This window comes from Ambystoma mexicanum, chromosome 6p (genome assembly GCF_040938575.1).
Source record: "Ambystoma mexicanum isolate Mex_15411 chromosome 6p, UKY_AmexF1_1, whole genome shotgun sequence".
NCBI lineage: Eukaryota > Metazoa > Chordata > Amphibia > Caudata > Ambystomatidae > Ambystoma > Ambystoma mexicanum.
Genome location: NC_090935.1, coordinates 1,142,998,681 through 1,143,015,479, shown reverse-complemented (window position 1 = coordinate 1,143,015,479; position 16,799 = coordinate 1,142,998,681). Strand labels below are relative to the sequence as shown.

General features: G+C 46.1%; 1 protein-coding gene across 1 annotated transcript in view; it reads left to right on the top strand.

Moving 5' to 3' along the window:
* Positions 1-16,799, top strand: part of DMRT1 (doublesex and mab-3 related transcription factor 1) — a 1,789,254-nt gene that overhangs the window by 1,188,022 nt on the left and 584,433 nt on the right. The window contains exon 4 of the mRNA XM_069625749.1: positions 3,229-3,388. Within this exon, the coding sequence (XP_069481850.1) occupies positions 3,229-3,388 (160 nt within the window). The remainder of the gene's footprint in view (positions 1-3,228; positions 3,389-16,799) is intronic.

The window sequence follows — 16,799 nt, the reverse complement described above, 5'->3', positions numbered from 1 at the left end:
GGATTTTGGTTTGGATAGTATCTTTCATTGAGTTTAGTTTTGAGGATGTCCATACTGTGTGGATCTGGGAAAAGCTAAATTCAATTTCTTGGAAGGATCTCAGTAATCTTTTTCAAGATAACGCTGGACCAAGGCTAATCCAAATTAGGTTTTCTGATCTGCAGAACAATGGAATGTACAGTCTATTGCTCATACACACACAACACTCCCCATGTGGTAGCACTTGTGTCAAAGCCGTATACGTTTTGAGAAGGTTTCCTCAAAATTAAATGTCATCCCAGAAGTCTTTGAACTCACTCTTTTCAATTTAAGCAGTGACATATATTGCTACCACAGTATGGTTGTCTGTTACAAATTGAACATGCGCTTTGGCATTGCACACGGAAGCAATGATGGGTTTGTAATCATTAATGTGCTGGAGGCTTTGTCTCTTTTGATTTTATATTTAATTTTGGGAAACTTGCCAGTAACACTGTGTCTGACAGCAGACATGAAACTATTCACTTTGCCTTTGGAACATACAGGTCCGGGGGACTGAAACAGCATTTTGTGCGTAACAAACTTTGTTCTTGTAACTGAGTCTCTAGTATTTGCCACACTCATGTTGTTGGAAATGTTTGTGTGTGATACTTTTGTCACTGTAAAATGTTACCACCACGCAATTATGCACAGCTGAAATTTTCCAAAATCGAACATTTCGGATGCCCTTATCCCCTCTACCCACAACTCCTATACCCCTTTAAATGACCCCAACGTACCTGCATTTACCTACCTTCCGCTGCCTGCATCTGGCTTCTGTCTACGACATCAGTTCCATCTCCAAATTATGGTTGCGAATGTACGCCGCAGGGTCCCTTTCTTTTCTTTTGGTTTTATTGTCCCCTGCTTTCTATGTAGTGGAAAGCAGGGGACACCCCGCTATTCCTGAAATCCCATTATGTTGAACAAGAGGAGCGGGGGACACCCCCGCAACCCCACTCCCCTTAACTGCCATTTTCAGTTTTCTTTTTTTTTTCTTTTTTCTTTTTACCAAGTCGAATTCGCCATTTATTTTTACCCTTCAAGTTGTTTTTCCGAAATGTTTGGGTACTTATGGAAACATACTGCCTTGACTTATAGCTATTTTTTATTATCGACTAATGGATTACACATGCAGTGTGTTTTCCTATACATTTCAAAACTGTCCTCTGCTTTAAAGCCAATCTTGGGAATATATTAGATCCACAATTGCTCGTCCTGACTGGTGTTCTCTTCTCAAAAAGAAAATGGTAAACTCTCCAAGTGTAGGGAAAACTTTGTTGCAAATTATATGTACCATGGCAATACAACTATGATGAAAGTAATGTCAAACATTTGTCGGATCAATTGAATCGAGTTCACCAGTACGTTTCAAATGATTACCTTCATTGTTTTGGTTTGAAGTAAGTAGGAAGTGATGTGACCAACCAAGTGAAAGAACCAAGATTCCTTACTTTACAGTGAACATACAGACAATTTCAGCATGACAAAGGAACCTGTATTCTTTTGTGCCAGACATATTTTCCAAGATGTTGGCAATACTTGACTCCAACATTTCAGCCTTATGCTTATTTATTTATTTATTTATTGGATATTTGTAAGGTGCCTATGCAACAAATGGTGTTTTAATTGTTTCAAGGTGATTTTTTTGGACTCTTTCACTCTGAGATATCTGCAAAGTGAGGGACAGTTTTCATAGCTTTAAGTTGCAGGTACACTCTCAAGCAGTGCATGAAAATTGAACTGAGTAATGGGTCGGGATCTTCAGAGAAGGACAGCATTCTAATGCACTTATTTGTAAGGTTCTCATCATATTTCCTACTTTCCCAGTGGGAAAAAGGAGTGGAAAACCAAAACTTCTAAACTTATTTTCTCATACACTTCTCAGGCACCTTTCTGCTTTTGATATATTTCCAAAGCATCTCTCACTATGCCTCGGCAACGCAATGAGAGGACTGTGTATCAGTCATTCATTTCTTCAATAGCATCAGGATCAACTCATTCAAATCGAACAGTTTGGGAAATAACTTCATATATTTGCGCAGCTTCGTGTATGTGTTTGTCAGTATTTTTTGGGAAATATTTATTGTTCTGTGTGACAATACCAGTGATCAGTTACTCCCGATTCCTCCAGTTTGATTGGTAATTACTGCATCTCGTATTTACCTCATGCAATAATAGGTATGTCCGTTTTAATTTTACACTCGACATTTGGCAGTACTGTAAACATGCACTTTTTTACTGTATGGCCAAACTCTTAATATGGCCCATATACCAGTGTGTAGCCAGCATTTTTAAATGATGAAAAGTACTTTTGCAAGCTGCTTCTGAAAGGTAGTCCAACCTTGCGGGTGTGAAAAGAGCAAGAGTTAATGTTCTGTAGAATTATTATTTTTATTTTTCCCTTTATATACTATTCTAAACAGTCTTAGGGATTTGAAAGACTGGGTTTATGTTCATGGTGGGGTACAGGAGAAATCATACGTAAAAAGCATGAACATTTTTTTACACATGCTTTTTACTCTGCTCCACATTTTCATTAATTTGATGGAAAGGGCGATGACTTGAGACAGAATTTCGGATCCGCCCCCACATCCTCTCCATCATACAAGCATTTACACCAGAACAATCTTTTCATGATGGTGTAAATGCGTTGGATTCCCATGGAATCTGCCTGCATTTTACAACAGCAAAAAGACGGCGGATACCATAGGAATCTGTTGTTAATGCTGCCTACCATATGTAATTGGAAGGTGGCATTTACTCAATTTTCACTGCAGAAAGGAGCAAGGCCATGTAAACACATGAAGGTTAAGCAAAGACTCTTATACGTTGGCAGACTATGGGCCTCATTACGAGGTTGGCGGTAACCCACCGGTACCACCAGCGGGTTGCTGCCAATCCCGTAACACTGTTTCCAGCGCCTGACTTCCTGGTGCCACTGGGATATTACAAGTCCTGGCGGATCGGGAAGTCAGGCGCTGGAAAAGGTTAGTCCATAGGACTCCACGGGAATGGGCACTCGGAAGCACCTGCAATTCTGCTTTCCAGGGCCGTTGCATCGGGCAGGTCAGACCTGTTATACATAACATAACAATCAGCACAAAGAGTTTGGTTTCATTTTCTAAAGCTGTTACATTGTAGTAAAACTGGAATGGGCAAAGTGTACCTTCTTCTGTAATCGGGTTCTATTTCATGTTTTTTAAACAGATGAAAAATCACGAGGGCCGCTTGCCTGGCCATGTCAGCTCTCAGTACAGGATGCACTCGTATTACCCTGCGGCCGCCTCATACCTGAGTCAGGGGGCCTGTGTATCTCAGGTACACGCCTCTGACGAGAGCCCCTCGTACACGGACTCAAAAGCAAACGGTAAGTGCCCTGACTCCCCCGAATCATTTGAAGCTGCACTTATTTCTTTGAAGACACTCCGTGTCAAATTGATAAATATGGTCTGGAATGTTCAAAATGGCTGATCATTGGTCACTTTTCTTCAACATTGGTGCTCTTTGGCCATTGTGATAACTCCCTGCCACTAGGTTTTCACCTTACACTAGACTAGGCTGGCGCTAGTTAGCAATGTTGGGACTGCAGCAATGTGTTTTCTTAGCAATACTACAGACTGATCTAATATGTGTAGGCTTACAACATACTGGAACGCAGAAGGAAATCACCCTGCTTTAATGGTTGGTTGGCATGTACTTTATAATTCATTTACTAGGAGACATCTTCATAAATATGCATGTACAGACTTCTCATCACATCGCATCACTATGGTTTGAAGTGCGGTGAACTCAAGAGTCCCAACCTGCCTTTGTACATCCAGAATCTTTGTAAGGCCAACGATTAGACCATCTTACTAGTTATGCACTGACTTTAAATAATATCGGCTGAGGGCGTGAGCAGTCCCTGGTAGGTATCGACCAGAAAATAGGCTTAGGCAGCCTCAGAGGTGAAGGTGAGAGACACACCCCATTCATGGGCTGTCTGTTTCAAAGAGCAGACAGACCTGGGGAAGTTCGGCGTTCTCCCTCGTGCCCGTTAGTAGTGGCGTTGTTGTTGTGGGGAGTAGGAGGCGCGAGACACATCGATCCCTCCAATTGCTCTCTGTTCATGTGTGTCTTTCGCAGTAGATTGTGAAAACAAATACATCAGCCAAAGTTTTGGTCACTCCGTGAAGCATTGATGGCCATTTCAATATGGGAAGTAGTGTGTGGTACAATTGTTAACTTAAATGCTGTAATGTGCTTAACTTATGTGATAGCAGTTGCTCGGCGATAAAAACAAATCTGTGGGGAGTCATAACGAGTTTGGTGGCTTTTTGTTCAAGAAGATCGCTGAGGTAAATACCACCTCTGCCAGTCACATTGATTAAATGTTCCCAACTCAAGAGTTTTCCAAAGGCAATGTGTTACTAACATAGTGGTAGTTTGAAAAATACAACTTATGTTTTAAAATACGTTTGATTGATTTACACTACAATATTGGTAGTGGAACGGGATAATGTACAGTTGTGGCACACAAAGGTACATTCTGAAACATTTATGCTTGGTGGTGGTAAGAGGGGACTTTAGAGATGCCAGCTTTTCTTCCGATACACATGGGCCAATGTAAACACCTTTTTCACTGTATTGAAGGGAAACGCATGCATTATTAACCTTCTGTGCAGTGAAACATGTTTAAAATACGTTTGGTCGCCAATTTACAATTTTTTTAAATAATTGCCAGATTTCCGTTTTGACAATTCAATTCATAATATTTGCAGCACTATTCCCATGGAATGCCACCACTAAAGGTATTTCCCTGCAAAACGCAGAATTGGGAGGGGGTTAAAATGGTATCATTTGGGAAATACCTTTGTTTTTAACGTTACCACCCAGCCTGTAACGACCCTCTTTGTGTAGCACTTGTGTAAATGCTAATCCTTGTTTTATCATGTGACCCAATATTCCGCCACAGTGGTCAGCACTGACATTTAGAGGTCACACCTCCTGCCCCCTACCCTTATTGGCCTGAGCCAAATGTAAGGTTCAATAATAAGGAAACATGCGTTCAATACCAGACTATTGCACTGCAGTATGTTCTGAGGTCTTTAGAACATTCTGTCAGCACCTGGTCAAATGATCTATTAACTGTCAGATATCCCCAGCTCCTTGCAGGTTCCTACTTCACCTGCAGTTCCAAAATGTAACTGACTGGCAAATAATGCACAGGCTGTGCAGGGCCTTCTGTATCGAATAATCATTTTAATCATATAGCAATCATCCATGCGTCGAGGGGTGTACCAGCGCCGGTATTGGCCCGCCAGCCCAAGCCTATGAAGGCCCGAGCAAAGGATATGGGGCGTTACTGCACTTGGTATGCCCCCAGCCCCCGATCTTTCCCCCCAACCTGCAGACAAGGGGTGATAGCTGTTCGCGTCCCGGGGATCCGTCTAAGTACAAATCGTTTTTTTTTCCTCTTCAGGGGAGACTGGCCCAGCCCGTATTGTGCAAACCCAATTTTCAGTGAAAAAAATAAAAACAAGATGGCTGCTGCCACAGTAAATGGTAAAGGGACTGAGTCCCTTCTCTATTCCTATGGCAGTTGCCGAGGACCGGGATGGAGAACTGTGATCAGAGCAAAAAGCTCAGTTCAACATGTAAATGGGTATTTATTTTTATTTTTTACATTTATAAAGCGCACAAAGCAGCCTTCGGACATCGTGGCGCTGTTACAAGCAAGGATTACTTAGTTACAGGAGACAGAAGGAAAAACAGCCTGTCCGTGGTTCGTGGTTACATTGAACCTAATACCAGACAGGTAACGGTTAAACGTGCAAAGTTACAGAGGATAGGGGCTCTACGGTTCAAGGGTTACAGGAGAACCGGATACAACTAATACCTTCAAGAACACAGTTATCAAAGGGGAAAGCCTAAGGGTGTAGTGTAAACCAGTTGAAGAGCCTCGTTTTGAGGGCTTTGCGGAAGGACAGGTGCGTAATCTCATTCCTTAGGGTATTTGGGAGGGCATTCCATTGTTTTGGAGCTATGACTGGGAAGCTGGTGCCGCCCCCGTTGGCCCGTTTGATGGTGGGGTTGTTAAATTGGTTGGAATAGTGTGATCGTTTAGATCTGGAGGAACTGGCTCTGACTACGTTCTCTAAGAGATACAAGGGGGCTGTGAGGGACAGGCATTTGTGGGTTATGACTAGGGTCTTGAATATGATAAGTTCTATGGTGGAGAGCCAGTGTACAGCACACCTAGCATAGGAGATATGCTCCCTCTTGTCAATGTTCAGGGCGCTCAGAGCGCATTATTTTGAATAATTTGCAGTCTGTTGAGATTTTTGGCAGAGGTGCCAGCAAGGACAACATTGCAGTAGCCAAGTTTTGAACCTATGGTGGCTCTGGCTATTGAGAGACAGTTCTGAGTAGATAGGTATGGTTTGACTTCATTGATCATTTCGTTGTGAATGAGGCCGAGGAGGCAATGGCGCTAACTTGGCGTTTCATGGAGAGTGTGGAATCAAGGTACACCCACAGAGTCTTTACTGAGGGTGAGACAGTAATTTGTGTGTTGTCTATGGTGAAGGAGTTGTTTTGTTTATTAAGCTTATTAAGGGTTTCCTTGGGGCCGACTAGGAGGATTTCGGTTTTGTCGCTGTTATGGCAGAGCCCATTGGCTGTGTTCACACATTTGGAAACTCAGGCCGATCTATTAATCTGCAATATTTGTTATGGTTCTTTTATTATTTTTCCATTTTAAGTTTGCCGTCCCGAGGGTGTTTATTTGTTTTAAAACTGCTTCATACATTAAAAAACATACATTTTTATTCAGTTCCTCTATCCTCAGGATTTAAAAAAAGATTTTCTTCTTTTGTGTTACTGGCCAACAAAAGATCCCTTTTGGGTTTTTCTTCTTTGGAATCAAAAACGTGTCCTGTGTTTCTATTTCTCAGGATTCGCTGTTGGGTAAAGCCATGATATTTAATTTGGCTCTCCTGTATTTCCAGAACCAGTCTTCCTCATACTTTATTGGAGACTTAGTTCAAAATGAGGTTGTCCTCCTGTTCAGGATGATCATGCTCCAAAACTTCCACCGAGTTTCCAAAGTTCAGTCACTCGTCTGGTAGGTTTGGGAAAGAAAAAAGCCTACCAGTTTCATTGGTATTTGCCAAAGTGTGACCACTTTCATCAGGCCTAAGCAGACACTTTTTTAGTGTGTCTATTGCAAGATTAGTTACTTTAGTTTAGATTGAAACAGGAGACCCCACATGCAGATGGAAGAAGTGGGGTCGGGGGGGGGGGGGGTAACAGACATATACAAAGTTGTAAGTAAATTTCATAAGTATCATCTACAAATTCAGGTAGATAAGGAGAACATGTTACTATGATTCCCCAATTATGTCAATCCATGCATAGCTCTCAACTGACACGCTTTTGGCGGGTGTCACCCGTCTTGTAAAAAGCTGAATCACCCGCCAAGCCTCCTGCACGCCCATTCATTCCAATGGGCGTCTCACCCGCCAAAAACAAAATCGGGTGATTTCACCCGCCTTTGCAGCACAAATGGTTGAGAGCTATGTCCATGTGGTGAGGAAGCGTGTATATGTGACTTTCTAGAGTGGCATGGAGGGATTAGTAAATCCTGTCGATAGAGAAACGGAATAAAAATGTATGTTTTTTCATCTATGAAGCAGTTTTAAAACAAATAAACCCCCTCGGGAGGGCAAACTTAAAATGGAAAAATAATAAAAGAACCATAAAAAATATTGCAGATCAATAGATCGGCCTGAGTTAACAAATGTGTGAACATATTTGATAAGGGTATACTCAGGCATGAGACCCACTTTTGGTCCTTCTCAGGCGTGGATGGTGGCATTGGTATTGTGCAGTGTTTTGGCATCATTTTCGTATGAGCCAGAGAGTGGGAGGAGGACCTGAGTATCATCAACATAGTTTGTGTATGCTAGTATGCTATGCCGAGAGCGTCCAGTTTGTCAAAGAGCAGTTTGGTAAATATATTGTACAAGGTGGGTGAGGTACAGGAACCCTGTGGGACTCCACAATGAATGGTGGTGGGTGCCGCACAGGACTGAACGGAGAAAACCCTCATGGCTCTCCCTTCAAGGAAGGATGTGATCCAGGTAGTGGCTCCGGGAGTGAATTGAGCTGAAGTCGTGAGATGTCTGCAGAGGGTCTTATGGTCCACAAGGTCAAACGCTGCAAATCAAGACGGAGAAGAAGTGCTGGTTTGCCTTCGTGCATGATTTCAGCTAATTGTTTTTTTTAAAGTCTGGTAATGCAGATTCGGTTCCGTGGCCAGGGCGGAAACCTGGTTGCCTCTTTCCTAAGATGCCGTTGGTTTCAAGGAAATGCTGGATTTGGGTGTATGCAGCTTTGTTGAGAATTTTTAGCAGAAATGGTACTGTGTTGATGGGCCGGTAGTTGTTGGGGGAGGAGGGGCTAGAGATGTTTATTTCAGGAGAGGGCATACCCAGACCTCTTTGAGGCATGGTGGGACAATGCCAGATGCAAAGGAGGCATTTATGAATGCTGTCAGGGGTGGTGCTAGGGTATCCGCGCACTCTTTAATGATATTGGCAGGGCAGATATCACCCTTGCAGTTGGGGGGTTTTATGTGTTTGAGTAGGGCCAAGACTTCGGTTTCTGAGACCTCTCTGAAGGAGAAGAGTGTCTTGTCCTGGGCATGGGTGATTATAATGGGTGAGATGGGCGGTTCAGTACTGGTCAAGGAATTATGGTGGGATTGAATTTTGCCCTGCAGGAGGTCTATAGCTGTTTGAATACTTGAGCACCAGGATTCATCTTTAACAATGTCTTGGGTGCTGGGGGCTGGGGTAGCTAGTTCCTTGAATATGGCAAACATTTCTTTGGATTCTGATTGTGGTCCCATCGACTGGTAAAAGAGTTTATGAAAGGACTGTTCCGGTCGTTCCCGCCGGTGAAGGCCCCGGCCCCGGCGTGGGAACTTAACGTGGTGCTGAGGAAGTTTGTGTCGTGGAAGACTGCATTCCTGGTGGCCATTACCTCCGCATGGCGAGTAGGAGAGATCCAGGCCCTACCCTGCAAAGCACCATACTTGACTTTCCATGCCTCGAGGGTGGTGCTTAGGACGCACCCCTGCTTTATGCCCAAGGTGCCGTCGGACTTCCATCTTAACGAGCCCCTGGTGTTACCTGTTTTCTTCCCGTCTCCTTCGTCGCCGGCCGAGAGGACTTTGCACTCGCTGGATGTGGCTAGAGCGCTGAAGTTCTACGTGGACCGCACAAAGAGTTTTCGGAGGACATCACAGCTATTCGTGAACTTTGGACCTGTGAATCAAGGGAAGGCTCTCTCGAAGTCTTCTATTTCCAGATGGCTCTCCGGCTGCATCATGCACTGTCACCGGTTGGCTAACCGACCACTGCTAGGCCGTCCGAGAGCCCATTCGACCAGAGCGATCGCTGCTACTACGGCGTTCTTATCTGGTGTGCCCCTGCTGGACATCTGCAGGGCTGCTACGTGGAGGTCGACGCACACCTTCACGAGATTCTACTGCGTCGATCGGGATTCCAGGGAGGAGTCCAGGGTCGGCCAAGCAGTGCTGCGCAACCTGTTCGCTTAAGGTGAGCCTGGTGAGGAGGTAAGAGATGCTTAATGTTGAGTTTTTGTATTACTTAATGTTGAGCCTTTTGCCACCCCCGTGGTTGTGCATGTGTGTATTTTTTGCCGTTTATTCTTATATTCATGAGCATGTGAATCCATGCCAGACCCCATGCTGGAGAAGGAACAAGTTACTTACCTGTAACTGTTGTTCTCCAGCATGGGTCTGGCATGGATTCACATGCGAACCCTCCCGCCTACCCTACCCCTCTGCGGCTCTTCACTTGGTAATACTGCCACTTCACGTGCTACCAAATCTGAAGATGGCTGCCAGAGGCGGGGCTTAGGTAGAGGGCAGTCATTGGCTATGGTCAGTATGACGCAGAGATCAGTGATTGGTTACTACTAGGAAAGACAGATCAGAAACGAAACTGATACTGATTTTTCTTTACCGAGGATTCCCAGCCTGACGACGGGGAATATTCATGAGCATGTGAATCCATGCCAGACCCATGCTGGAGAACAACAGTTACAGGTAAGTAACTTGTTCCTTATATGCAGCCAGATGAAATCTGGTATTGTATATTCATGAATACGAAATTAGCTGTCCGAGTTGCAATAGCGCAATACTTAGAATCCCTGTTTCCGAAGTAATCAAGGTAGCCTAATTATAACATTCCACTATCGGGGAAGTAATCTTAATTTAAGTTGATGTAAATTGTAAATGAATTGCTGTAAGAAATGAAATTATTTGTTGATTTAAATGTATAGTGTAAATATGTGTTTAATAATGGTTTCATCTTAATTTGTTTTGTATCATTTTTTTTTAACCATTTATTTTGTTATGCTTGACAGTACATAGTGATGGGACAGCAAGATACACATGATAATCCGTTGTAGCCAATATACTTGGTACATTCACAAACAGTAAATTAGCGACAAAAAGCTAAATCAGAAAATAGCTGCGATAAAAGCAATGAGTCGTTACTATTCACACAGCCAGAAGGGGGCCTTCAGGAGGGATCGGCAGGTGGAGGAGAGTCAGGGGGAGAGGACGCATTGGAACCAGCTGTGAGAGACGCCATATACATGCGAAACGTAAGCCAAACATCTCTGGGCCTGATAGAAGGTGGGAGCTGGGACGACCAGATCTCCTCAGTATCAGACGCCCAAGTGAGGGCGGAAAGCCATTGGGCATGGGAGGGTGGTTGTGGCCTGAGCCAACAGAGGAGAATGCAGCGCATGGCCAACACCATGCACAGGCCAGCAAGTTTCCGGGAGTCCCGATGCAAACCAGGGAAGTCATGAAAGAGGCACTTAATTGGAGCGGGGGTAAATTGATGGTCTAGAATCATTGAGGTAGTGTGACAGACGCTGGACCAGAACTGAACGAGGGAAGGGCAGGACCAAATCATGTGTACATAAGTGGCATCGACTGCTTTACATCTGGGACCGTGGGAAGGGTGGTCAGGAAACATACAGTGCAAGCGTAGTGGAGTATAGTGTTAACGGTGGAATATTTTAAATTGAATCAGCTTAAATCTGGAGTTGAAGGAAACATCACGGGTGAGGGAACACATCTGTTTCCAACGGTGATCAGACATTTCCGTTTCCAAATCTTTGGCCCAGGATAGTTTCAAGGTTTTGAATGAGGCGGGAGCCGCTGATTGGACCATGGAGTATAGTCTTGATATCTTCCCTTTGATATACGTAGGGTCCATAATTTCAGTAAGGATATGACTGTCAGGAGGTATGACAGGAAAGGTAGGGTACCGATTTTTGATTGTACGGCAGAGAGCCGAGTATTGAAGCCAGGTTGATGCGTTACGTTGTAAGGTAGGGGGAGATCACTCCATTCAGTGAGGTGATTTTGATCAAAGACATTGCGAAGACATTCAAAACCAGCCTCCATTGAGATGCGTGCCACCTGAGGGGCAACATGAGGGACACCAGGAAGATAATTCCGTAGAGGTAAGGAGCCATGGAAGGGAGAGTAGTATTAGCAAGAGTCCAAAGTCTGGATGACGCATAGAGTGTGATAGCAACTGGGCCAAGAGACCCCCTAACGTGGCTAGAGGGGGAGAGCGTTAGGGGACGCATATCCCGGACACCAACCGAGCGTAACTCTAGTCAGACATGGGATGGGGGTTGGTGGTAATGAACCATTATTAGGCAAATTGGGCTTGTGCAACCAACCAATATCTTTCGAAATCGGGGGCACCAAAGCCCCCTACTTCCAAGGGAGTAGATGGAATGCCGTACTTTAATTGAACCGCGCCTGAATGCCATAGGAAACTATTCAGTATACCCATCAATGTGCGAAAAAAGTCACTGCCCGGCCACAGGGGAAGGTTTACGAAACGGTAAAGAAGTTGGGGTAGTACCACCAGCTTCAGGACACTGACTCTACCAGCGAGAGACAGGGGAAGAGTAGCCCAGCCCTTACACTTACTTTGGAGAATTGTGAGGTACTCAAGATAATTGCCATTGTATACCCCAGAGTGTGTACGATGTACCTTCACTCCAAGATACGTGAACTCAGATTGAGTCCAGGTAAACCCCCTGAGGTCAGAAGGAGGAGAGGTAGCCTCGGTTAATGGGAATAGCGTTTATTTAGAGCAATTGACCTTGAGCCCGGAGAGTTCACCAAAGAGTACTACATCTTCCAGAATCGGGGCTAGATTTTCGTCAGGTGACTGAATAAACAATAGGGAGTCGTCAGCATATAGGGAAATAACGTCTGAGGTGTCAAGAAGGCGGAGGCCACGATGGGAATGCGCCTGTGTTATCTTATCAGCTAGGGGTTCCATGGCTATGGCGAAAACTAAAGGCGAGAACGTCAATTGTGTCAATTCTAGCCAGAATAGTTGGAGAGTGCTGGTGGGAGTATTGAGATTCCAGGGAAGAGAGGGTAGATTCGTACAGAGAAATTCCTTGGAAATGGCCACACCCCTAATATAGGCTTTAAAGGACTCCCATACTATGGCATGAGTGGGGACGGACCAGGAATTCAACGTGAAAAAAATCTGTGATGGCTTCTTCAATTTCGGTCTGAAAAGCAGTATCTAATAGGGCTTGGGGTTTAAGTTGCCAGGAACGGGCTGTAAAGTGCAATGAATTCCAGGACATAGAGATAGAAACTGGCGAATGATCAGAGTGGGTCCTAGGGAGAATTTGAGTTTGGGTGATATGTCCAACCAGAGAATCTGAAATGAGCCACCTGTCAATTCTGGAGTGGGAATCGTGGAATAGATTGAGTAGGACCTGACAAGGGGGTTCATTCTTCTCCATGCGTCAGTGAGTTCCAGGAAAGGGATGGAATCCAGGATGGTTTTAGCAGCTCTAGAGAGTTGATGTGGTCTAGAGACAGACCGGTCCCAATCGGTGTCTAATATCGTGTTGAAATGGCAACCCCATAGAATGGGAATTAGGGGGTATCCAGACAAAAGGGTAATAAGATGAGCATAAAATTCGGGATCATCAAAATTAGGACCATAAACATTCAGAAGTACAACCTCATTATTATTAAGGCACCAATGCAGCATAACAAATCTACCCAAAGGGTCTATGTGTGAGGAGGATAAATTAAACTTAATGCTTTTATGTATTAAAGTCATGACGCCTCTATTCTGAGTGGAATAGTCAGTGTAAAATCTCTGGGCACCCCATGACTTAGCAAATTCAGAACAGCCCTGAGCTCTGGAATGTGTCTCCTGGAGAAAGAGGACCTTGGTACCATGGCGTTCAGCATATAATTGAATCAGTCTCATCTTCTTCCGGTGGCCCAGACCTCTAACATTCCAGCTCAGAAAAGTAAGCCCCTTATCCACCATTAGAATATATGGGAGTGGCCGCAGAATGAAGCAATAAGAAGAAGTGATAGCTGGCGCACCAAAGCAGTATAGGGAAAAAAGGGGTACCAGCAGTAAGAAGTACAGTGAACACTTGTGCCCAAAACTGACCAGGACAGCCAAGCATCTTTTCTGTGTATTTAAACCAAACGGGGTCAAAGCCCCCACCGGGGGGTCAAGATAAACACCCCACTATTCAACCCACCCCCCACACACATCCCTCCCCCAACCAGAGGAATGATAACCCTGCATACTAACACCAAACCCAAAAACTGTGACATCTTCGCCTGGGGGACCGTGTGCCAAAGAGGATGATGCTACGAGGTGGGGGCCAGATTTAGGATCGTTAGGTGGTAACATAGTAAAACATTTTGGCAAACCCACAAACAATAAAACATTTCACATTAGGGAGTTAGACGATGGCCTTAGATAGGTGGAGTGTAGGATAAACGGATATTGGAGAAGGCTACCCCATGACAAGGGTCGAGCGGTTACAGGACCCAGCAAGTGGACAATAAATTGTTATGGCCATAGCAGGAATAGGGAGATATGGGGCACCATCACCCTGGGAAATGTTCATCAATGAATTTAGATGCCTCCTCAGGAATTGTGAAGAAAAAGGTGCAATTGGAGTGTTCGATCCGCAGTTTGGCAGGGTATAGCATCGAGTATTTGACGCCCAGCTTGCAGAGTCTCCTCTTGACCGCAAGGAAGGTCTTGCGCTCCTGCTGGACAGAGACTGAGAAGTCGGGATACAGATGAATCCTAGAAGATCCCAGTAGCAAAGTACTCTTGGCTCTTGCAGCCCTGAGGAGGGCATCGCGGTCACGGAAGTTGAGGACCCTTGCAATAATGGGGCGTGGAGGTGCTCCAGGTTTAGGCTTTGCAGAAAGGGAGCGGTGGGCTCTCTCAATGGCGAATTGCGATGAAAGTTTGGGAGAATCAAGAAGCGAGAGAAGGGTGCGCTCCACAAGGTCCTCCATGGGTTCAGCAATGCCATCCTCCGGGACCCCGATAATGCAGAGGTTATTACGCCGAGAGCGCGATTCTAGGTCCTCGTTCTTCTTAGAGATCTCAGAAACTTGTCTGGATAGGGAGGAGACCTCTGCCCTAAGAGAGCCCAAATCATCCTCAACTGAGCTTACTCTCGTCTCAACCTCTGCCACCTGACCATCAGTCTTTTCAATGTGGGCCTTTATTGAAGAAATGGTGCCATTTATGTCATCAAGTTTGAAATATAGGGCGTTGAAACCCTCTCGCATGAAGTCCATCATTGACTGCGGTTCCGATGGGTTAGGAAGAGCCACTGAGGATGTTCCCTGGTCGTGAGTATCATCAGTAGGCCGAGGTGATGTCTTGGCAAACATGCTGATAGAGCTCTGCTTTTTACCTGTGCCCTGGGTCATGCTGAGGCGTGATGCAGATGAGACAAAGTTGGGAGCAGTGGAGGCCCCCCCCCCCCGGATAGGAAGTCAGGGTGATCAGAGGCAGCAGTGGAGGACGCGAGGAAGCATGTCGAAGCCCAGAGACAAAAGCGTCAGAAAAGTCCTATGTAGTAGCAGTCGGGACAAGGGCGCAGAACCAGGGAGGCCAAAACGAAGCGTGAAGGAGCTGTGTTCTCAGGGCCTCGCAGGTCTGGCTGTGCCGGTGCACAGGGGCTGCAGCATAGGCTAGCACGTCATCCGATGAACCAAGGACAGAAAATAATCAGGAGAGTCCAGAACAGCCCCACCACAGTCCACGTGCCCCAGGCTATTTGGGCCAGCCAGTAGTCACTGTACGTCGCTGAAAGATGCCAACGGGTGATCTATATGGCGAGAGAGTCTTGCCTGCAGGACTAGTCAAAAAAAGTGGCGCCCAAACCACTCAGAGTGCTGCACCAAAACCGCCGGTCCACCAGGATTTGTAAAGCAGGAAGGCAGCAGGTCACAGAAGGGTGGCACAACCACGAAGACAGAGCCCCCCCCCGCCCCACCCCGGTGCAGGGCAATCTATGCCGGTATCAGTGCCGAGGGGTGAGCCCCGCCGCCAATCAGCCCATGCAAGCGTACGCGGATCTGAACGTATTCAACGGTTATTCAGTGAGTTATAATCCAGGCATTCAATTAATCTGTTTTGGGACTAACAGCCGGCGGTGAATCCGCGGCTCAGGCGCTGCATTCAGGACAGGCCCAGGCCCTACGACGCAGCGGGTGAAAATGATGGGGGGGGGGCCGCGAGGAGCTCCTCGCCAGCGCAGGACCAAGGGCCGGGGGCAGCGCCCACGGCGAGAAGCGCCCCCACTGGACAGGCAAGCACCAGGAGAACCACCACGGGCGCCCACACCAGCAGCAGTCCCCCGCCGGGGCACGGCAGAGAAGCCCGCACCACAGTCACCAGAAGCGAGGAGGGCCCCTCGAACCGAACCCCAATAGGTTACAGGGGGGGTGTCCCTCCCGCCGGTGAAGAGGGGCCCGGGCAGGATCAGCCACAAGGGATCCGCTACGGGCCAGCAGGAGCCCCTCCCCCAACGCAGGCAGTGCGTCCCCAGCTCAGCCAGTCGCGGAGAAGGCCGCCCAAAGTCGGCAGGCAGACCGCAGCCTCACGCAGCCCAGGAACGGATACATTTCAGCGAATAAAACACAGGCGACAGTTCCAGGGCTTGCAAATAATCAGATTCGCCAGGTCCATTCAGTCTCAAAGAGGTGTTCCACGTAGGATATAAACGCAACAATGCCTCCGAGCGCGGAGCTCTCCTCTCAGGCGGCCATCTTCGCTTAGCGCAACAGCGCCCCCTGTTTTGTATCATATTTGAATTGTATTTAAATTTTGAAAGGTTGATTTTATCAACCCACCAAATAAAAAAAGAGTGAGGCCTTTTCCTTCTCCCAGATGTTGGCCCACACAGGGAGAGGAGCTTTCACAGGATGAGGTGCCCAGTGGTCTGAACACTCACCGCAGCTCCCATGCATATTAGAGGGTCCTCATGGTACTCCATGAAATCCATAACAAAAGGCATCCTCATCCTTGGAGCTGATCACAGCAAGTGCCTTTCGTATACCCCAGATCTCTGTCACATAGATAACAGCTGCCAAAGCTCCGGCTTGATAGATCGTTGGAAAAAGACAATCCCAACTTTCTAGCATATTGTTCTTGTCTTTAGCAGGCATATGAAGAGGAGAATCTCATGCCCAGGTAACAGTATAACCTAGCTTTCAGCACACCTCTCAACCCCCTACCAAAGAAAATGTTTCCTAAATTATTTCTGTAGGGCCCCAGGGAAAAGACTTTCAGTTTGGTTAAGTTTATCAGAAGCTGCCTCTGTCCGTGAAATGATTCCAGTCCTCCTTCAGTTTCCTCACCTTA